This window comes from Panthera tigris, chromosome F2, assembly GCF_018350195.1.
Source record: "Panthera tigris isolate Pti1 chromosome F2, P.tigris_Pti1_mat1.1, whole genome shotgun sequence".
Taxonomy (NCBI): Eukaryota; Metazoa; Chordata; class Mammalia; order Carnivora; family Felidae; genus Panthera; species Panthera tigris.
In genome coordinates, this window is record NC_056676.1 from 18860524 (window position 1) to 18884787 (window position 24264).

A 24264-nucleotide genomic window follows, 5' to 3' on the forward strand; every position below is an offset into this window, starting at 1 on the left:
ACATGGTTCTGGTTTCTCACTTCAGTTTCCCAGTGAGTCATTGCATAACCCTTGTGGCCCAAAAGGGGTGACGCCTGTCCCCAAGTGTTCAATTTAATGCATTTCAACCCTTGGGAGATTGGCTTCCTTGTTCAGTGCAGTTTGAATCAACATTAAATAAAGCATTCAAGCTTGGGAGGTTTTAAAAGGTAATTGGGAGTAAAACTGATGGCCTTTATGAGGCCATTTTTGTCTGGGATCATGGTAAATGACCAAATATGTAGAAGATCCTTGGGTTTTGAGAATCTTTTATGTAATTTATTATAGAAGTGTCACAAATCATCTTAAGGAGAAGCATTAACAGGTTTTTTTAAAGGACTAACATAAGTTGTTTCAAGACTTGAAGTCTTACAAAGTGAACTAAATATAGTGTAATACAGTATGATTTAATAAATGGTTGGGGGGCGCCTGGGTGGCTCAGGAGGTCAAGCCTCCGACTCTTGATTTTGGCTCAGGTCATGATCTCACGGTTTGTGAGACAGAGCCCCGTGTCAGGCTCCACGCTGACCCTCCCCCACTCTCTCTCTGCCCCTCCCCCCCCCCAAGATAAGTAAAAGCTTAAAAAAATAAAGAGTTAAAAAACAATATATCGCATTTAAGCCCATTTAGGAAAATAAGCTTTGTCTCTTCAGGAGACTTAGTTGAGGCAGAGGTTTGGACGCTGATCGTGTTGTGCCCCTACCATCTAGAAAATGGACTGGCAACTGGGAGACTATTTCACATGCTTTTTCTGACCTTTCCCTCTACATTTTGACATACAACATAAAATTGATACCTGATGTCCAGAATCCGTTGGGACAAACATATGAAATAAAAATCCCAAAGAAACATAGGAGCAAGTGCAAATTACAGTCGGGTGAAGTCTATTTCTACCAAGCCCCAATTTGTAAAAGAGATAATGGTGGAAGTTTGTCATTCGCTTCATGAATTTATCATAATGATATAACATAATTTTATAAAATTAATAAAATTCTAAATTTTTAAAAATTAACCACAGGGTTATTTCAATGACCAGCATTTAAAAATAAGTAGAAAGAGGTTTTGTAAGTAGTTAAAATATAATGGGGTTTGGGAAATGGGATTTATGAAAGCTCACATTCCTCAAATTTTCCAAGTGATGTGTTGCTCATAATGAATTCATGTAGACAGACTTACAGTGTGAGTGCAGTAGCAAAGTGGGGTGGAAATAGCATTACCACAGGCGTGGCTAAGTGTCACTTAAGGTAATTCTTATGGCAGTTTATGAGGCCACTATGCCAGCTTTTATCATTTCACAGATTAAAAAATTGAGGCTGAGAGAGTTGAAGTAACCTGGCCGGGGACCTACAAAGACATCCAGTACCCCTGGTTATGACGCCCATGTTGTCAACTGCTATTCTGTATTCAGAAAGGTTTTGTGATATTTTGAAAGACACTCCAAAAGTGGACAAACATTCCTTACGTGGGGAGAGCTTTGTGCAGTGGTACCAAATGTTGACCAAGCAGAAAGAAGTTCTGGGTAGAGGGGCAGGATGGAATAGCTGGAGTGCTGGGAAGATGGAGCAGAAAATGGGAGAGCAATTGGTAGAAATCCTTAAGCATCAGGTGAAGAGTTTGCTTTTGCAAATATTGCCTGGAAAGCAACTGAAGATCTTTTGAGTACAGTATTGATAGCATATTAAGGACAGATGCTTAGTAAATTATTTTGGTAATTTGCTTCACAAATTGCTATCTTACATCATATAATGTAAATGTTGGATTTTTTTTTCATATCAACCAAGGAAATAAGGGCCTCACTTACTCCTAAACTCTGATCCTCAAGGCCATGCATCTTGCGGGCCCAGACTACTTCTCTAACTTCATCTCCTCCTCTCTGTGTGACCCTGCACATCAAGCTTCACACTTGCTCTTAAGCAGACAGAAAATGCATTAACCTCAGGGCCTTTGCACTTGCTCTCCCTGAAATGGTCTTCCCAATAGCAGCACTTTTCTCTGCTGTTTCACCCTATTCAGTTTCTATTCCCTTAAAAATTTTTACTTTTCTGGATAACTTATCACCACCTGATATCCTCTATTTGCTTCTTTATTTTCTTTTTTCCTCCCCTTGAAGTTTAATCATCAAAAACGATGGTACTTTTTTTCTGTTTGCTGTTGCATCCCCAGCACACTGAAGTGGATAAAGATTTTAGGGTCTGAAGTTAAGTGCCCTATTTAAGAAAAAAGAATAGAAAAATTACAAAATGAAATAGAAGTGAAACAATATTTATTTATTTGGAATGCAAAAAAATTTACAAGATTTAAAATGCTGGCAAATACCACAAGCATTATAAAATCTGAAAAACAAAAGACTGCCTTTTTTTTACTTTATTGCCTGACCCACCTCTATAATTCTTCCCTCCACGGTTTTTGGTAACATACTCTTTGACTGCCTCTTCAAATTATAATAATTTTGTAATATAATCTACAGAGAGAATAGGAAAATAATTTTGTTCTATCTCTAGCATAGCTGAACAAGTTTTTAAAAATATATTGATTAGAAAAACCTTTTAATTTCAACATTATTGCTAAATCTCTTACACATTTTAAAATTGTTGTTGAATATGAAAACCCTTATAAGGTTCTTTAGCATATGAACCATAACGTTTGGAAGAATATTCCACAGACTAGCTTCTGGCTCTGTACATTTCTAGCCTGGTTTTTCCAACACCACACACAGCGCCGGGTGCCTCAGGGTATGAATATTGCATTGAGCAATATTGAGCCCTGCCCCTCCTTGAGCCTTGCCCCTCCTTTTCAACAGTAGGTAAGTGAGTTGCACAATGGACAGTACAAATACTCTGGGATCCATTTCTACACAAGAAGACTACAGTAGCCTAACTAAAACGGAAGTGACTGCAAGTCATATACATAGGTTCCAGTCAGCCTAGCCTAAGTGTGTCCTAAGTCTACTTCCCAAGGGAAGTTGGGACAGACATAATTAGGTCAGCAGTCCTAACTATTTGCAATTAAAACATTTTGCTTCAGACAGGGCATCTGGGTGGCTCAGTTGGTTGAGCATCCAACTCTTGATTTCAGCTCAGGTCATGATCTTACGGTTCATGGGATCGAGCCCCACTCTTGGCTCTGCTCACAGTGCAGAACCTTCTTCAGATTCTCTCTCTCCCTCTCTCTGTCTCTCTCTGCGTACCCACACTCTCTCTCCCTCAAAATAAATAAATAAATAAATAAATAAATAAATAAATAAATAACCAACCTTTTGCTTTTGCAAATTTATAAAAGCATGTGACTATGTGAACAATTTGCTAGGGATCCATATAAGTAAGGGACCCTGACTTTCAACCTTTTTTAGCTTGTTAGTAAATCAGCTTCCTCCAGCACCTAATGGTACTTGTGGGTACAAAGTAGACACTCAAAAAATATTTGTTGAGTGAATGAATGAACAAAAGTTACTCCTTTGTGACTCTTCCCATAACATTGTTAAATCAGAGTGCCTTTCAAATTAAATTGGACCCATTAACTACAGGTTACATTTATCATATTAAAACTCTACTATATCTCTGATGTGATGTAGGATCTATTCTTAATACAAAATATGTCAAGAAGATTTATTCATTACAAGCATGGATATATTGACCCTTTCCCTTTTCTTTCTGTGGGGAAATTCACAATTTCTGCATAATTTTATAGCCCTGTCAAGTACATTTTCTCAGGAGTATGCCCTAAGCAGAGCTATTATTGGAATGTCTTCCTACTAAAATTATGGAACAACTTTCCTCAGTGTCTATGTTATATTTGCCTTTTTATCAAGGACAAATTCTACTCTGTGATCTTTATTTTTTTTTATTTTTGTGACTCCCAGGGAAGAGTTGTCTAAAATTTAAAAATGATACTACAACTAGAAAGATCTGAAAACTGAAGGCCCATGATTTCCAGGATGGAGTAGAACTATAGGTTTAAATTTTAATTTAACTGTCTAATATGAAAACAGTTATAGTGCTAGAAAGGAAACTGGTGGGTCAGATAAGAACTCTTGCCCTGAACGAATTTGCTTAGGCTTCCCAGCCTTTGGTATGCTGTCTTCATTCTCTTGTCCAGGGTTAGCAAAGCTGTCTCACTGGCAATCAACAAAGTACCTATAAAACCAAATGATCTCTTGTCAAACCTGACTGAGTATATACCTTTATGTACCGTTGCAAAACCATGTGCCATTTCTGGATCTAGAATCTTCCCAAGAATGCTAGAAGCAGAAGTCTTCTTGCAAATGCTGAATTTTTCCACTTGACATTCAGGTACTGATAGCTGAGAGAAGAGAAAAAGCTAGGATGCAAATTTTGGTATATTAACAACAAAGTTGTGGGCTTACTGCTGAGCTTTCTTCCACATGCTTAATTCAGGAGAATGGAATCCTGTGATGCCATGATAGAAAAAGTAGGCTCCCACTGGACAAATCAACTGTGAGTCAAACACAGGCAATACTTCCCACAGGGACCTGGTTGTATCTTTTTAAGTGTTTCACTTTTTTAAAATTTCAAATTAATCTCGGGACCTAATTGGAATATACACAGTGGTTAGTATGAAAAGACAGATTAGAAAGACAAAGCCATCTGGTTTTGATATGCTAGTGAAAGAAAATATATGTATCCATTTTAAGGTAGATTTTTCTGTTAGATGATGTGTGTGTGATTGATTCTAAAAAGGTGACACCTGAAGGTACCCTCTCCGAGAGCATATTACTGGACCACATTGGTTGATCGGGAGATTTTTGAAGTCTCTAGCAGATAATTTGCTGCTGTAGTACTGTTTACTACAACTTGAACTAGGGAGAAATAAATCGGTTTAAAAAGATTAAGAAAATGGATAAAAATTATAGGCTGCTTGTTAAAAATCCTTCACAACCAGTAAGTGTTTGTTATAAATAGAGGAAGGCAAGTCATGTTTTATCTAAAAGAACAGACATATTTAAGTTTGATTAGAAGAAGATAAAGATTTCTTTTAGTGTCATTCAGCTAGTATAATGAGTGTTATTGATTAAAATGTTGGAATCAATAAGGACTTAAAATTGGAGTAGAGGAGACCTTAAGGAGGTGGAAAAGGTTATGGCCTGTCAAATAAGCTGACAATTAAATGCTTTGTAAAAAATTGATTTTTTTTTTTTAAGCGTGAATGGTCAACTAAACTTCTTGGCTTTCATGGGCGTACGCTGTTCTACAGCATGTGAGAGCATATGAAACTGCAACTACATATTATTATCAGACTCATACACTAAATGTTTGTAAACATACTACCGAAAGCTAATTGTAAAACTTTAGCCCATCTGAATATGTTATTAATGCTGTGTAAAGAGGTCATTTAACAGCCAATGAAACTTAACATGTTTCTCCTTAGAATCCAATCATGTATAATAAGGCGGTAACTCATCAGATTCTTTCTAAAATGTCAGCAGTAATGTTTTAAGCCCCTTACTCTTCTTTTTATTAATTCATCAGTATCAAAATCTAGCAGATGTATTGGATTTCTGTAGTTCAGTCTCTTAACCAAAGATAAGTGAGTTAGATATTCCTCACAGAGAAGCGATTGCATAGTAGACCTTTCATTTGTAAGGAAACACTGAACAGATCTAGAAAAATACACGTGTAAAAAAAAAAACCAACAAAATACAGGAATGTAAATGCAAAAATGGAAAAAAGACCATCAAAATATCCATGAATTGAAAAGTGCAGTAAGAGAAAATCTGCTCATGAATTTTACGAAAATTCAGAGACCAGCACCTGAAAATGTTAACAAATATGCGTAGGTTCTCAGAGCTGCCAAAGAGAAAAACGTGAAAGGACGTAAAAGGAATTCCTTAAAAGGGAAGGCAAAGGACAAAGGACAAGGAGAAAGGCACAGCAATTACTGAAATCAGGGGCTGGATTCTGAATTTTCTCCCGGTTGCTCTGGGCATCACATTCCTGTCTAACTAATTATAAGTTCCTTTTGAAAATTTTACAATCTCTTCTATTGGGTCCAAGAAACATACTTAAAAAAAAAATCAACTCTGATCTTAGTGGATATTAATTTCACTGTTTACTTTTCTAAGCCTTTTGGCATAAATTAGTGTAAATCTATTAACTATCATATGTAGACATGAATGAAAAATATTAGGAAGTCATTTCTTTTAAGTTACATGGAATATCAGTAAGGAATAATGTCTGATAATTAGATTTTATTATAATTTTTTTAACTTTAGGTATATAAACTCATAAATGCAGTTCATTATGAGTTTGTTAAATTTAAATACTTAGGACCCCAGTCATGTAGCTCTCTAATCTATTTTTATTTTTATTTTATTAATTTTCATTTATTTATTTATTTACTTCTTTTTAATGTTTAATTTTGAGAGAGAGAGAGAGAGCGCATTCGCATGAGTAGGGGAGGGGCAGAAAGAGAGGGAGACAGAAGATCCCAAGCGGGCCCTGCCCTGACAGCAGAGAGTCTGATGTGGGACTCAAACTCACGAACCATGAGATCATGACCCGATCCGAAGTTAGATGCTCAACCGACAGAGCCACCCAGGCACCCCTATAATCTATTTTTAAGTAGGTGTTCTATGTAGAAATATCAATGGTTCATTGTCCAGTTGCTTCCATTTTGGCTGGCAGTTTTGATTTTGACATTAGTCTAGGGGAAGAAAAATAATTTTCCTTCTATCCTTCTGAGTTCTTACCTGAGACCCCTATAATAAAATATTAATGAGAGAAAAACAAACAGTTTATTAACGTGTGTACCTTATGTATACATGGAAGATACCCAAGGAAAAATGAGTAACTCTCTGAGGAGGCAGATTTTGGGCTAGCATATTCTGTTGCCCTTCATTAGTCACCCAAAGCGTTTTGAAGTCCTTAATGGGAACTGGTGGCATTTGACTTGCTTTTGCCTTTGCACACAGGTGCACCCTGAGCGTGACACTGGAGCAGGCCATCATTCTGGCCAGAAGCCATGGACTGCCTCCTCGCTACATCATGCAGGCTACAGATGTGATGCGGAAGCAGGTAAGTCACACACACAGTTTAGGGATTGTTTTACAGGACTGTTTTTTTTTTTTTTTTTTTTTACATTTTCAATGTGTATTTATTTTTGAGAGAGAGAAAGAGAGAGAGAGGAGGAGGAGCAAAGAGAGAGTGAGACACAGAATCCGAAGCAGGCTTCAGGCTCCAAGCTGTCAGCACCGAGCCCAACTCGGGGCTTGAACTCACAAACTGTGAGATCATGACCTGAGCTGAAGCCGGAGGCCCAACCGACAGAGCCAGCCAGGTGCCCCTACAGCACCTGGATTTGAAGGTTCCTTTTAATCAGGATTTATCAGGTTTAATGAGGATTAGTCAGCATTTATCAGGTGTCTGATTAGTGCCTGGATGTGGGGGACACTTTTTCAGGCTCAGAGAGTAAGTGTGAACAAGAAACACTCCTAGGGACGAAGGCAATACAGACATCTATATGAGGATCCTCCAAGAAACCAAGCCAACCTGGAAAAAAGGATGTGTAAGAGATAACCAGAAGGAGGAAAGGGGTTGGCCAAGTGTAATGGGCAGGAGTGGATTTGAGGCTTATGTAAGGAGCAAGGGCAAAGGCTACATGGCATTTTCTGGGCATCGCAGGTGATTTAGTAAGGCTCTGGAAATAGAATTGAGGAAGAGGGTGGGGGCAAGGAAGAAGAGGAAAGAATTGAAGGCCCTTCTTGCTCCTGGAGCTCTCAAAGTGAAGTCCAAGCCATGCTAAGAATTTGGTGCATTATTCTGAAGATAAAAGCACATATCTCAAATTTTCCTTCAGAGGATGAAGAGTAGTCTTTGGGATGTCGTTAGGTCACTGAAGTATTTATAGGTGGGAATAAACTCCCATAAAGAGAATGAGCCTTTGATACAATACCCGATGGTATTTTAATGTGATAGTTTGGTTTCTAACGCTTAAAATTCTTTTAAAAGGTAACAAAAATGCATTAACCTCCAATTTATTATTAGGAAAATGTGCCTTATATAATAGAAAAGACACAACTTATTAGAAAGACAAGAGTTGGAAAATACCAATTTTATGTTTTATTCTGCCACAGTTTCTCAGGGTAACCACAAAAAATTGATTTAACAAATATTTATTCTTGCTGACTTGGTTTGAACTGCCCAATGATAGTAAGTGATTTAGTTTTTAAGATATGCTTTTGTAGTTAAAACTTATTTGTTTACTAAAGACTTAGTGTATAACTCTTACGCAAACATACTAATCTCTGTGGGTTTGCTCCCAAGATATACTACAGAATGTAAAAAAAAAAAAAAAAAAAAAAAAAAATCCATGGAAGCAGTCATAAGTGATACCAGCACCGGTTTGGGGTCTGTAATTCAGGAATAAAGTACAATGAATGGATATACATTGGAGCTTCGAGGTGGGAACCCTGGAGCTGGAGACTGAAAACCAAGATCTGACAAGGTCTAACAGGGATTTGCTAAGTAAAGGTTAAATCCACAAGAAGCACAGGGCACAGTATGGTTCAGCTAGAAAAGGGCAAATACAGATGCAAATGCCATCAGATTTTGGAAGGATTTTTTGGACGGATATAATACAAATTTGGTTTTAAAAAGTAGACCAAAGTAAACTTGTGATTATTCATTTCAGGGTTGGGTTTGGGATGCCAAAAGTACAGAAAGACACTAAGCATTCTGTTTCACTCTCTTACTGTTAGAATAAGTTTGAATTAAGACTTGGAGGGGCCATCTCGAAATTATGGTTTATGGCAAGACTAAGAGACTGATTATTAGCCTGTTTTAGAATAATCTAGTACAGGAGTAATGATGAATTCACTAGATATACATTCTTACTATATGGACTTCAGTAATCAAAAACGTTTTAAGTTCTTACACGTGAGAACGGACATCTATAAACTAGAGGGGGGAAAGTAAAAACCATATTATGTAAGCCTTAGTGACTTATTTAACCAGTGCAAACCTTTTTGAAATACAATATACATGCTATATTTACATATATTATTATATGTATTATTATATATTTATAAAATGTAACTTAAGGAAACTGAAAAGTTACGAAGCTTCTTATAAAATTTCTAAACTGCAGTTTTTCAGTATTCATCACTTCTTCCTTCTATTTTTAATAAGTATATTTAGAATAGGTAGCTACCCTCCTTTGTTACTGGTTTCTCTGCTGCAAATATGGCATCTCCAGGTGGATCTGAAACAAAGAACTGATTTCTGACTTCCGTATGGAAGATCAGAGAGCCTGGGGCCCTCTCTCTAGAGAAAGTGGGTTAAACTGGTGTACAGGGGGATTTTTGCAGCATTCCTTCTGCTGCCCATCCTCTCTCCAGTGTCCCAACTGTTACAGGCAGTGGAATTAGTGGCTAGGATCCAGTCTGCAAGCCAGCTCTTACCTACCTGTGATCTAAGTAGTTAGAACACAAATGGGGATCAAAGATCTGACTTTTCTGTTCCTTTTGTTTCTCAAACATTTAGACTCAACTCTCCAGAGACTGAATGGTTGAGATGTTTGCCAGATTAATGAGTAATATTTTCTAAGATCTTTAGTTTCTTTTTTAGGGAGAAGCGCTTCAGCATGATTTATTGTATGGTTTTCATGTACAGCTTTGTATATCTATTTTTCACAGACTTGTTTAATGCTCTGGTTAGTTAGAAAGAAAGCTGAAAGATAGAGGGAAGGGTACTATGCCCCTTCTAATTTTTTTGATAATGATTATAATAATCCTAGGCAGCACTTTTACATAACCTAAGATCTGATTAATACAACGTTTGAGGGAGAAGCTTTCATTTACATTAGAAACAAAGTTTTCTATCCTACAAATTATACATTCCACGTATTATTGGGTGGAAGACCGCCTCAATTTTTTTTAAATAAAACTGGAATTTCAGAGAGTTCTGTCTCCTTACCTACAATATCAGGACATTATACTGGGCACAGTAATAAAGGCTGAAGAAGATGTGATTCTTCCCCCATCTTATGGTGGCCATACATAGGCAGATCATCATGATACAGGTACCAATAGACAAGTGGTATACAACCTCAGTGTTTTCGGACATAAGACAGGGAATAAATAAATAAGTGAGTAAACTGTGAGCCTCTCAGTGGCTGGGACACTGAGTATAGTTTGTTTTGGTGGGCATAGGTTTCCAGAATAGTACCTAGCAGAGAGTAAATGCTAAATGGCGTGTGTTCAATAGTTCTAACTGGGATAACCAGAAAAAGGCTTCATGCAGAAAGTGATATCATGATAGTGATTTAAAAGCATAGATTCTTGAGCCAAGCAACCTCAGTTTGAATCCCAACTCCAGTGTTTACCGTCTGTATCATTTGGGACAAGATTCTAAGTCTCTCTGTTACTTAGTTTCCTCATTATTAAAACAAAGATTTTAATAGTACTTGCCTCGTAGTGTTGCGAGGATATACTCAATGCACTTAAAACAATACCTGATATAGCAAATGACCGATTAGTTATTAGCCAAGATGATATTTGATTTGAGCCTGGGAGGATAAATGGGAGTGGACAGGTCGGGAAGAGGAGAGAGGAGGTCCTTGGGTAGAGGAAACAACGTAAACAAGGGTGGAAAAGTGCAAGTACCTGGCATGTTGAGTATATGAAGAATTATATAGTTGAATTCACTGTGGAATACACCAACAGTTGTGTTCAGCATGATGAACATCAGTGTGATTTGCAACCTTTGAAGAAAGCAAAAGCCTTTCTACAGACTACTCAGTGGAATATTATGAGACTAAAGACAAAAGTAATTATACACAAACACTATACCCTAGCCTAGTAAATCTATTTCTCACAGGGATATGATTTAGAATTTCTAAAACTAGCTTCTGTGTATACTAGGTTTGAAGAGATAAGTAAATATATTGTAAGTAATGAGAATAAAGTTTCTTACTGTCAGAAAAGGAAGTTACAAATAGGGAAAGGGAGAAGGCTATAATCCAGAACAAATCCTGTGGTGTGGATTGGGATCAGAGGTAGCAATTTGAACTGATGGATACACACACACACGCACGCACGCGCATTTAGAAATAAATATAGATGTTTGAGTATGTTTGCCATTAGTTAAATAGCTCTGTCTACTCAGACGACCTAGAAGCATTTACATGCCAATGGTAGCAGTGAGCAAACCCAGTGTTCAGATCTTGGGTTCCAAATATAATTCTCCATTGAAAAGAGCCACAGTGCTTGGAGAAGTGGTTAATCTCCACAACATAATTATTAACTACAAAAAGAAAAGAAGTAACTTTACAGTGGAAAAATCTGGCGGACACCGCTTGAACCGAGTGATGACAGTTACTGTCACCGATAAGATGTAGAGAAGTCATGTGATATGGTGATGGTCAACATCAGTGGTCTCATGCACTGAGGAGGCACAAAATCACTCTTGTCCAAAATGCATGTCTTCTATCTGATCGTGAGGAAACAGCTGACAAACCCAAACAGAAATATTCTCCAAAATAGTGACCAGTACTTAGCAAAAGTATTAAGGTCATAAAAGACAAATCAAATCCAAGGAAATGCCATGGATCAGAGGACCAAGGGGACAAGAAAACAAAATGTAGTATGGGATCCTGGGTTGGATCCTGGAATAGAATCAGGACACGAGGGGGAAATGGTGAAATTTGATTAAGACTTACAGCATTATATGAACATAGATTCCCTGGTTTTGACCATCATACTCTGGTCAAGTGAAGGGTGAGCATTAGAGAGAGTTTACATAGCTGAGTTAAGTATGTGAACTTTCTGTTCTGGTTTTACAACTTTTCTCTAAGTCTAAAACTACTCCAAAATGAGTTATTTTTTAACTGCTTAATTATAATTCCTCAATTCCTTCCCGTCTGTCTTTTTGCCACCCCCACCCCTTTTCCCTATTTGCTTTCCTTTATTTGGTCCATTTTGAGAGGATATATTCTTTTGTTTTCCTTTCTTCCTTTTCTCCTTTTCTTTCTTCCCTTCCCTTCCCGTAGTTCAGAATTTGGTAGCAAGAAAGAGAGTTTCAGAGGTTTTGTATTTCTTTATTTTATTTTTTAAGTTTATTTATTTATTTCGAGAGAGAGAGCACAAACAGGGAGGGGCAGAGAGAGGCAGAGAATCCCAAGCAGGTTCTGCACCATCAACACAGAGCTCAACACGGGGCTCAAACTCCCAAACCGTGAGATCGTGACCTGAGCTGAAACCAGTCAGAAACTTAACCAAGGCACTGAGATGCCCTAGAGTTTCTTTAAAACCACTCTCTTTCATCTGTTCTCAGCCCCAAACCCTGGTGTTTAGTTCTATGTAGTAACTAATTCCCATTAGGAACTGAACAATGATTATAGCTTCATTCATGAACTTGACAAGTTGTGAAGACTTTTTCATTGTTAAAGTGCATTGCCTTTGTACTATAAAGTTTGGGGCAGAATTCTTACATTTCAGAGATCCACACGCACATGCCTTGTCCAAAATTGCTTTAGAACTATTTAAGAAAATATTTTCTTGATAAATACTATGAACTTTAAAATAGCTGATTATTCAGCTAAGGATAAAACAGGTTTGTGAGTGCAATAGAACTGTGATTTTCTGTTCCACGAAAGTGAGGACACAGCACATATTTGTAGCCTTCTCATTTTTTATTTTCAACATCTAAAGTATTGCTTGCTTCTAGGAATAAAGACATAGATGAGATAGTGAACAGGAAGCTGTGATTTAAGTTTATTTTGAATGATTTAGATAGCTATTGAAATAAATATCAACCCTTTGGAAAAATATGTCAGCATATTTTGATACTTAAAGCATTAGTTTTGAAAATGCTCAGATGATAATTTTTCTCTTCTACTTCACCTCATCTCTCTTGATATTATATACATTGTTGGAATAAATATTCTACACTCAAATGTTAATGGTATGCTAAATAATTACTAATACAATGTAGAGCTAAAAATGATTTTCCCTACTTCTCTCAGGGAGCAAGAGTTCAGAACACAGCAAAGAATTTGGGAATCAGAGACAGAACCCCACAGTCTGCTCCAAGGTAAGTGACTCCCCAGGTCTGGTCTTTCCCAAAGGGCTTACCGCCACTTCCAAGGCAGTGTCACTTACATCTAATGCACCTGCCACAGTACATGCCTAGTACAGTACTGAATATAATCATGGAAATTGGCCTCGTAAACACCCTGTGGCTAAATGTGACTAGTCATAAGTGTTCTCTGAATTCAATCAAATTTTAAGGGAAGCAAACTTAGAGGTAGCAGGTAGAAGTCTTGACATTATTCTGTTTTCCAAGTTCCATCATGAATTCAAAGACAAAAGTCCACACAGGTACTACTAATATTTGTAACCCAAGTGTACCGAACTACCAAAATGCCATTTTCATTTATTTTTCTCTGCCTGCACATGCTGTTCCCTCTGGCATGATTGCTTTTCCCATCTGTGTCTGTATGAAAAACTCCTACTTACCCACAAAACCCTTTGTGTCCTTTTCTCAATGCCCTTTTCTCTTTGAAGTCCTGGCTGAGTTTTCTTCCTCTTTGTGCTCCCTTAGCATCTTGTGTATTGGTCTTTTATAGCTCTTTTATAGCTCTGTGTTACAATATATTGTTCCATGTCTCCTCACCCAACCTGAATGTGGATTCTCTGGAGGCAGAGAATATGTTTTTTGGATTTTATTCCTGGCTGATCATAGTGCTGTACAGTAGACACTGAATATCTGAACTGATTTCAAGAACGTGCGAATGAACAAATGAATGAATGAGCTTTTTGTTTGTGATCATATCAAATATTCACAGTTCACATATCATAACAAGAAAAGACTCTAGGGGCACCTGGGTGGCTCAGTTGGTTGAGCGTCTGACTTCAGCTCAGGTCATGATCTCATAGTTCATGGGTTCAAGCCCCACATTGAGCTCACTGCTCTCAGTGCAGAGCCCTCTTCCGATCCTCCCTCCTTCTCTCTCTCTGCCCCTTTCCTGCTCATGTTCTCTCTCTCTCTGTCAAAAATTTAAATTTTTTTAACTTAAAAAAAGAAAGGACTCTAATTCACCTTTAGAATAAATGAACATGGAGACAGCCATCAAAGAAATGTTAATTTCATTTCCCTGGTGACAATAAGGTAAGCAGCCATCTATCTTGAAGTGGGGAAAAATTAAATAATCTTTTTTACATTTGATTGTTTTTATACGTTGGCATTTTAACAAAAAGGAGACTCCTCCAGGCACTGTCACAGACAAGACACTTTCGTTTTCTATTTACAAAGCAGTTACCAGAGTGAGAATCATGACAGCAGCATTTATGAAGTTATATTTCATCCTAAAAAACTCTGTGGGCAGTAGAAGTACTTTCACAAGGGAAAACATATTTTCCCCCTGAAAATGGATGGAGCACTCATGTTCTAATTGTGTTTATTTTTAGTGCTGGCTCCTAACTTATTTAATCCTCAAGTCTTGTTAATGTTATCTTTCATAGTTGATTAAGTTAGAAAGACTCTGTTCCTAAGGAGTCATTTCACATAGGCATTCTCTCTCTGGCACCTTGAGCCGATGTGGTATATTGTGATAACGGACCCAGTGAAGTGTTAAAATTCCAATAAGAAAACAAGATAATGGTTTAGCAAGGTCTTCATAGCTAGAGCTTATAAACACTAATAAACAGAAGGGTTAAGATAAGACTTCAGCATCCTGATCAATAAACCAATACGCAAGCGGAATACAAGAAAAGAAACTGATGAACTCACTTTTTTCTTTATTGTGTTGTGTTTTAAAACTCTTGAACTGAAACACAATAAAATGTGCCAGCTGTAAAGTTGACATTTTTATAAGAGAATAATAATCCCCAAAGAGAAATCTAAAGTAATTTTTAATTTAATCCTATTTATTCTTTCACTCACTCTACAAATATTTATTGAGGACTTAAGAAATGCAAAGCATCCTGCTCTGCTTCATGGAGGGTAGAAACGTGAGATGAAAATAGAACCATCCCTCAAGGACCTTTCAGTTAAAGAGATGAGATGAGAAAACATAACTGGAAGGAAAGGTAGAAAATAAGAAGCAATGTGTGAGGGGTGGGATCCCACCCAGCTGGGAACCAGGGTTCCTGTCCCAGAGACAACAAATTTAAGAACAATTTGCTAGAAGAAGAATATTCTAGGATGACACCAAATCTTTGGGTTGGACAACAATGGGCAAATGGTTCCAGTCACTGAGAAAAATAAGCACGTGTAGGGAAAGGAGGGTGAGCTCATGTTGGTGACATTGGGACTAAGGATCAGTGGGACACCCAAATGGAGATGGCTTTGTGGGCAATACAGTGTTCTTCCTCCTAACTTTCATACATTGGATCTTCAGATTAATCAACTTATCTTCATCATGAACCAAATATTACCTTTCAGATATAAAGGTACACTGGTCTTATTTTCTATTAGATCACAAAACCTGGGAACTATTGTGCTACGATAGCTTGATTTATTTTATTTGTTTAATTGTGAAGCAGCATACTGAAGTGGTTACATGTGAAAAACATGATTTTGAGTCCCAGCTCCTGCTTGATGACCTTATTTAGTCAGATTACTTATTTTCTCTGAGACAGTTTTCTCATCTTTAAGATAGGGAGAATTGCCTTGGGACAGATTATTATTGACACTGTAGCCTTGAAAATGTCTCTTTTGCCATGTAGAAGGATGAAGGGCATGATCTGTAGGTTGAAGTTTCAAAGTTCTACTCTCAGCACATTTGGATTTGGGCTGGAAATACCAGCTCCAAGATGGCTGCCTCAGCCCAAACAGGAAAAGAAGAAAGTGGAGCCAGGAACAAACCTTTTCATGCAGGGGCACTGGTGTGCATGGGTGGAATGAAACTATGACAAGGGCCCCAAGGTGTTGGGCAAACCAAGGCCTTCTGTTACCTAACAATTTAGCTGACAAAAAAACAAATGCCTCAGTGCAAGGTAAAAGCCCAACTCTTAACTATTACATTTTACTTCCCAACTCTATCTGCCTGTTCTAAATTCCCAAAGCCCCACGATTTCCATTACAAATGTGTCTGAACTCAAATAACCCTGAGTCACTTCCAAGAAGCCTCACAGAAGCTGAATCTGCCCAGTTCTGCAGTATCCAGAGCTATTATTTCATTAGGTGATCACACGGAGTAGCCTTTTGCCAATTTGCAAGGCAGACGTTTCAAAGACTTGCCTACACAGTGGCATTAGTTCCATTATGTGGAAACGTGCAGTGCAAGGTAATGGAATGTGATGGCTCAGCCCAGATCTCACGGGGTAGGACATTTGCTACCCAGCTTACTGTTTGTGTTCTACCTGAGTAAGGCCACTGCCTTTCCCTTCATTAGGCAGTGCTGTAAGGAAAATGAAAGGATCGAAATTAAAGAGGAAAAGAACTTTCCGATCATTCCATTATTCCGGCACTGGGAATGCATTTTGAAGCAAAACTGTAGTTTTTTACTGCAAAGGCAGCTTTGAACTATATCAGCTCAATTTAATGTATTCTTTTCTCTGGGAAAGATGAAATAAGCTTTTCTGATGTGAGATGTCCTTATTTCAGTATTCATTTTCTTCCATGGAGATTACATGCAAAGCATTAAGCACCTTTCAGACTTGAATAATCTCCAAAGGCAGTAACTTTTTCCTGTATGTTTCCAGACTGGGAAAGTTTATGTTGTTAACTAGGTTTCTAGCTCAATATTCAAACTTTGTCATTCTTTTCCCCTTTGATTTAGAATTAGCATGGGATTAAATGTTGAAGGAGAAGGAAACATAATTTGCTAAGTTTGTCAACAACTCCTGTAAACTGTGTTCAATTTAATTTGTAAAACAAGGGAATCACCATGCTACCCCTATCCCTGAGTTTGGAGTACTTTTGAAAAGGAGCAAAGTTGAAACCTGTACTTAATGTTATTATTTTAGGGTTTTTTTTTAATTTTTTTAATGTTTATCTTTGAGACAGAGAGAGAGAGCGCGCACAAGCCAGGGGAGGAGCAGAGAGAGAGAGAGAGAGGGAGAGAGAGAGACAGAATCCAAAGTAGGCTCCAGGCTCTGAGCTGTCAGCACAGAGCCCAATGCAGGGCTCGAACTCACAAACTGAGAGATTATGACCTGATCCAAAGTTGGACATTTAACCGACTGAGCCACCCAGGCGCCCCTGTACTTAATATTTTTAGATCACGGATGAGGCTCTCAAGTAGGGCCAGCATGGCCATGGAGCTATTAGGACTGTGAGTATATGTAGTCTAACATCTAGCCACCTCAGTCAGCTGATCTTCTCTCAGACTGTGCTTTTAATAATGGGTGTTCCCTGTCTGGTCTCTGTGGCTGTCTTGCATCTATTTTATTTAAATATTTAGAGAGAGAGAGAGAGAGAAGGAGACAAGCAGAGAGAGAGGAAGAGAGAGAAGTCCAAGCAGGCTCTGTGAGGTCAGTGCAGATCCCGGCATGGGGCTGGAACCTACCAACTGTGAGATCATGACCTGAGCCGAAACCAAGAGTCAGGGACTGAACCGACTGAGCCCCCCAGGTGTCCCTGTCTTGGCAGATATTATGTTCCCCTTAATTTGGTTCAGGAGTTAGGATGTTCTGGAGAATGTGGAGCTCTGGAGCTTGTACAATCCTAATTCAGTGCCCCGAGCTTTGCCTCAAGACACCCAGACCTGGGATGTCAAGAGGGAGCCCTTCTTGGCATCTCCACTAGTTCAAGTAGATTCCTTGAGCCACTTGAATCTCCACTTGATTCTGCTGGCAGATGAATGGGACAGTGGGCAGAGATGGGCAGATATTCCCGAGGAAACACCGGATAATTGTGCCTTTGAGATTCAGGCCTCAGGACTCTGCCACATCAGCCTATTCGTAACTGACTGCACCCAAGACACGGTACAGAATGAAACAAATTTCGAAAACTAGTCAGGAAACCAGTAGACCCCTATGAGAAGGCGCTGTTTTGCTACAAATTAGTCATGATAGACAAGATGGTAATTATCACTATAGTATCATCTCCTAGAACTCAGAGAATCAGTTTTGCTGCCAGCAAGGTGAACAGTCAGGGCAGGCAGCACTGGAGCAGAAGCAGCTGGTGTGGGAAAGATGACATTGCGTAATCAGTAGTCGTCTCCACTTACACAGAGACATTGGTGTTTTCTGAAAACTAGAACTGAAGTTTTGGAGTTTGCTAATTCATAAGTAATTTTTAGTAAAATAGGCAATATGATCATGGCTCCTGAACCAGGAACTTATTGTCAATATATTTTTTGTACCAGTAGAAACATCTCAGGTAATGGCAATATGCCAGGCTGCTGTCACACTCTTCCCTGCCTTTCCTAGGCTGTACAAGCTGTGCGAGCCGCCTCCCCCTGTTGGAGAAGAATGAGGAGAATCCCCAAGGAACCAGGCAAGCAGAAGCTTCTGAACACTAGACAAAAGACATGCTGGCTAAACATTCTTCATTCAAGATAAATAAATGAAATTTTTTTCTCTAGCTCCTTCCCCATGGAGTAAATCACCAATGTTCTTCTTGTACGTGGATACTTGTGACGGAAATGGATGAGAGATCACTCAGACCATCTGTAGCTTCACAAACTAATCTATGTGTTGACACTAACTATTCATTTTTAGGGTAAATTTTGTCCTTGGAATTTATGAAAAAAAACCAGGTAAACAATGAACCATTGTGCCTCCTCTCCCATTAGTTAGAATTATTTCATTGTGTTTGTTTTCATCTTCTCTGAATGGAATCATGTGATAATGGAGATTTCCACTTGAAGAAGTCTTTCACTGAAGAAAGATGGACACACTTTTCAAATCATCATACAGAAATGTTACAGACCACATAGACTGGGTGTTATTGTAGGCATTCGGTCCCCTACCTGCATCAGAGAGAGTATGATTTGTGAATGGTGAAGAGCATGCTTGACTCTTTTTCTTACGGGTTTATTTCTCAGTAACAGAGAAGAGAGCTGAATGAGGCTTCTACCAAGACTTTCTTCCCACTGCTTGTGGTGGGAAGCACTGCTTTGTGCTCGTGGACAGTTCCAGCAAGTGGGTGCTGTCATTGGTCTCTGAAATGGCATGGCTTCCTAGGGCCACGTGTACTGGTGCTGTGCCACAGGTGGCCAGGGGGTGGAGAGGGGTGGAGAGGGGTGGAGATCAGGGAGGTACGGGAGGGGAGAGTGGGGTAAAGGAGGAAATTTAAGTCCATTTAAAAAGTCAAATTTTAACTTAGAAAGATACCTAAAATTCTTACTTTTATTAAGACTTCCGTATGAGATGTGAGACTCTGAAGAGAATACACCGTGCTGAGTATTTTTCTATCAAGGTATGTGTACAACAGTGAAAATAAAGCATTATTTGTTGAACTGTACAAGGACTATTAGAGACCTTGATAATGTATGGAAGCACAAGGTGTATTCTATTTTCATTCTAAAATACACGTCATTTTTATCATTTCTATGTTGATAAAATAATATTGTTTTTTAGTGTAATGAATACAGTAATATTGATTTTGAATCTATAATTCTCAAAACAGTTAAAATGCCCTTCCTGTGATTGTGACGAGTATATGGATTTGGACTAATTTAGTATGTGAAATGCTTTTCATAACTAAGGTATATACAGATGATTATTACATTTTAATTTATGAAATTTGATAATGATTTTCAGATGATCATTAAAAATCTTCACTGCCATCAGTTGTGTATTGAATAACAAAAATACTGTGTTATACATATACCAGTTATTCATACACTGGTCAAGCTGATAAAAATTGTTCTTTGGCACAGAAGCACTTAAGATTTTTGCAATAAGTCCTTATATATAATAAGAGATAAACTCAAAGTTTTCAAAGGAAACGTTGAACACTTTGAATTTAATGAAGATATTACCTTAACACAAATACCTATATTAAGTATATCTTAACTTTCAAGGATTTAACATTCTTGATATTATTATCAACTGATCCTGAAGGTCCATGACATTAGTATTTTGCGATTTTCCTGTACTGAAAAATTGATTACTTTCACTGTGGCTAATGAGTGAGCAAAACTGATCAACTATCAAGTATTTTTCATATTGTCTTTACTGTTTTCTAGTCACCATCCTAGAAGCCTTACTTCTCATTAGAAGGATGAAGGGGTCACTTCAACACTTCAGTCATACTTTGCTATGTTTCATGGAGGAAATTATCTGCAATTATAGTATGTTTAAAATAGCATATTTTTAAGGGTCTATTCTCTATATAGTAGGATGTACTTAATATTTTAAGGGTTAAATGTAGTGTAAGTGTACCAACCTTCAGAGTGCTTGGTACTTCTTGAATGCTCCAAAGTTAGTAATGATTTCTATTCTCATCAGTCCCTGTCATTTTTTAATTACAATAAAAATTGTAGTTAACATTTAAGTAGTTACTATGTGCCAAGCGGTACCTCCAAGTGCTTTATCCCTATTTGTTGTTATTGTTTCACTAATCCTCACAAAGACTGGGATGGTGTCTTTTCATCATCCCCATTTCACAGTTGAGGAACTGAAGCAAAGAAGGGCCCAGTGACTCGTCCAAGACCACAGGACTGACAAGTGACAAAAGTAGGATTTAAATCCAGGAAGTCTGCCTTCTTAATGCATCACCCTGCTTCTCCATATTCACGTAAGAACTGTTGTAATATTACCCATTATTTGTTAGTAAAGTTGTGACATGTGTTGCCATTAAGTTATACATTTTACATTGAGTAAAAAATGGATGGAAACATATAAAATGTCTTTAATATGTGAAAATCATAAGATTTCCTAGGCATTTTACCATTCTGGATACACATTTTGAGGCAACGCAGTGCTGTTGCAATCTGAAAAAATAGATTCCTCATAATTGAAGGTAACAATTTTAGGTATGTTTTGAAATTCTGGAAAAGTATACCATATAAAATTTGACTACGATTCCAAAACAGTGGTAGCAGTAAAAAAAAAAAATGTCCAATGAATGAATGAATAAAGATGATTTTTCAATATCATAACGTGCCTCCACATGACACTGGACACTTAACTGGCCATGAGTTTTTAGAATGAATTTACCTAAATGCTCACATACTCCTCTACAACTCCTTGAAATGTTGCTAAAGCCCTACCAACAGTTCTTCCAAGTTCTGAGTTTGGACATTTGCTTCTCTTCACCTAAAGGGGAAGGTCATGCATAGAAATTTTGGTTCTTAACGTGGGATCTAAGTCAAAAATAATTGCTAACTAGTAATCCATAGTCAATACATCTTAAATATTCCATTATATCTTATAAAGTTATCTAATATAAAATATAACAAAACTTAATATAATGTTAACAGAATGTTAACAGAATGAGCAATTTGAAGAGACTAGAATTTTCCATCTATTTCCGTTATTGTTTAACAAGAAACAAAGAAACAAAGAAGAATTCCTGTGCTAGCTTTACTTCTATTGGATATATAAAGTTGAATTTAGGAGGTAAGCTTTATTTTATGAACTAATATTCTAATCGTAGAAGTCTCACACTATGTTCTGTCTCTCTTTTTTTTTTTTTAAGGTTTATTTATTTGTTTTGAGAGAAAGTGAAAGAGAGCAATCAGGAGAGGGGCAGAGATAGAGGGAGAGAGACTCCCAAGCAGTCTCTGTGCTGGGCAGAGGCTGACGCGGGGCTCGATCCCAAACCATGAGATCATGATCTGAGCCGAAGTCAAATGCTTGACTGACTGAGCCACCCAGGCGCCCCTATTTTCTGTCTCTTTAAATCATATTCTTCCAGTGACCTAGCTTCCCTATGCATTCAGTGGTTACTCTTCTTGTAGTAACAATGTTTAATTTAAAATTACGCTAATATCTTATGACACTATAATATATATGAGATTACAATGATACTGATTCTGACCCTATTGATTTAAATTTTATGATAGTTAACTAAGTTCAGAATGAAATGAAATTAATGTTGGTACTAACTATAAAAACCAAGAAAATAAATAGTTAAAAACAAAATCCTGAGGGACATATTAACTAATTTAAAAAAATAAAATAAACTATTTGGGGCACCTGGCTGGCTCAGTCAGTGGAACATGTGACTCTTGATCTCAGGGTTGTGAGTTCAAGACCCACGTTGGGTGTAGAGATTACTTAAAAAATAAAATCTGTAAAAAAAAAACAAACCCAAAAACAAAGAAAAGAAACTATTTTCAACCCTCTGAACACATACATTTTATAGAAAAAATAATATTTAGTGACATGGAAGCTTTTAGTTGAGAGTTAGTTACTCTATATATTTGACAATAATGCATTTGTATGTAAAGTACTGAAGTATTCCTTCATTAGTTCATATAGATCTTTTCCCATGTAGCATGAGTTAAGACAGATTATAGGGCGCATTTTTACTCACTTGTATTAAAAAAAAATAATACTGAAGTTTAAAATAGATATCAATACTTTAAGTCATTTTACTTTACATTTTACTTTAAAGGACATATTTAGATTTTTTTCACTAGTGGTATTTACTAATATTGAAACTAATGTTTGGTATGTGACTAAATTGCTTCTGAATTTTTGGAAACTGTGTTTGATTCTTAAAGACTTATTTTTAAGTGGATTAACATAGTAAATTATACTTCCCCAAAGCCAGTGGTAGTTATTCATTAACGTGTTGGTATATACTTGTGTTTGTGCTGAATTTGCTGAATGAATAGTCAGTTGTTCTGCTTAAGTATAAAGGCAAAAGCTTTTGAAATAGTTTTGAATAATCTAAACTCCAGTTAATAAAAATATTCTGTACTCTATCAGAGTTTTGAGGTTTTAATGATAAGCCTCAGAAAAATTTCACCCTACATGAGACAAAAGAGGTGGGGAAAAGTCATGAGAGGAATCTGGGCCAAAAATGGGCCCAGGCTAATTCCTTTAACATATAGTGGTCACAGTCTTCCTAGGTGCTGCAATTCTGTAATTGTCATTATAGTTAGTCTTTGCTTTAAAATTTTTTTTTCTACTTCGAGCCTTTGCCTTTAACAATGATCTCAGCATTCATATGGCCACATTGCATGCATGGAAGACTGTACAAGTATGGCCTGTGCATGCCCTAGCTGTTGTCCCATAGACACTTGGCCTACTTCACTCAGGATAGCCTGCTTCTCTCACTGAGAAGAGACATCTGAAGTCTACGAAGATAGATGTAGAGATACCTGTATCTCTGTATACATTTTTATATACATATATATTTGCTTTTTGTTTTTATGATAATACATTATAGACGTGACTTAGATTCTCATGTCTTGTTTTGGATGAAGATATGAAATACGGGGTTGTTCAATATATAGAATATTTGTTCTATAGGCATCAGGTTTGTCGAAATACACAGGAAACATGCCTGGTAGGCCATCTTTTGACCACTGACAGTAGTTTTCTACTCGATCTGGAGTCAATTTACCTGACTTGGCCATCCAGAAGAAGTAGCTGGTTAAGAATAAAAGTATTGAATTTTCAAATGGTATTTCTACCAGAAATAGAAAGCTTTGGATACTTTCGAGTGCAGATAACAAAATAAATGTCATCCGTGTACTCATTCCACAAATATGTTTGAGAATTCACTTTGTATAAGGCACAGCCAGTGGGCCTTTTTTTGTGTGTGGGATGTGTTTGGTTTGAAAACTTTCACATTATCTCTTTTGTGTTAATGGACACTTGTGTCTTTTACGTGAGATGACATTATTTGTAATTCAAACCTATTCTAATACCTTATAGGTATATATACTGTAAGAATTCAAGAGTACTAAGTTGGTAAAATGCTTTAGAAAATATACATTTAAATTTGAGTATCTAATGCCGCAAGCAAATTTATTAGAGTTTCAGATGAATATGTATTTTTGTAACTGCCAAGTAAATGAGTAGATCATAGCTTTTGCTTAAAAAATATTTTTATAAGTATTCAGTTGATAGTTGCTTTATGTATTTGAATATAATTTACATTTCATTATTTTAAATAGTGAAGTATTTTACTATTTTAAATAGTAAAATATCAAATTTGTTCTATAAACAGTAATTCTTTTGAATATATTCATATTTAACATTGTATAACCTCCAAAATGCAATGATATATTTCACCTGAGTGTATTATTGTAAGAGTCAATTTTTCCTTTGTAAAAGATACATGTAACATAGTTTCAATCATTCAATATTTTGTGAATGGTTAAAATGACCAGTGTCTTATGTATTTCATATCATTTAATTTTGTGTGGAAGACTAGAATA

General features: G+C 37.1%; 1 protein-coding gene across 1 annotated transcript in view; it reads left to right on the forward strand.

Moving 5' to 3' along the window:
* Window positions 1–21603, forward strand: part of PREX2 (phosphatidylinositol-3,4,5-trisphosphate dependent Rac exchange factor 2) — a 288123-nt gene extending 266520 nt beyond the window's left edge. Inside the window, exons 38-40 of the mRNA XM_042973055.1 lie at window positions 6947–7049; window positions 12997–13064; window positions 18350–21603. Coding sequence (XP_042828989.1) covers window positions 6947–7049; window positions 12997–13064; window positions 18350–18395 — 217 coding nt within the window. The 3' untranslated portion in view covers window positions 18396–21603. The remainder of the gene's footprint in view (window positions 1–6946; window positions 7050–12996; window positions 13065–18349) is intronic.
* The last annotated feature ends 2661 nt before the right edge of the window (window positions 21604–24264 follow it).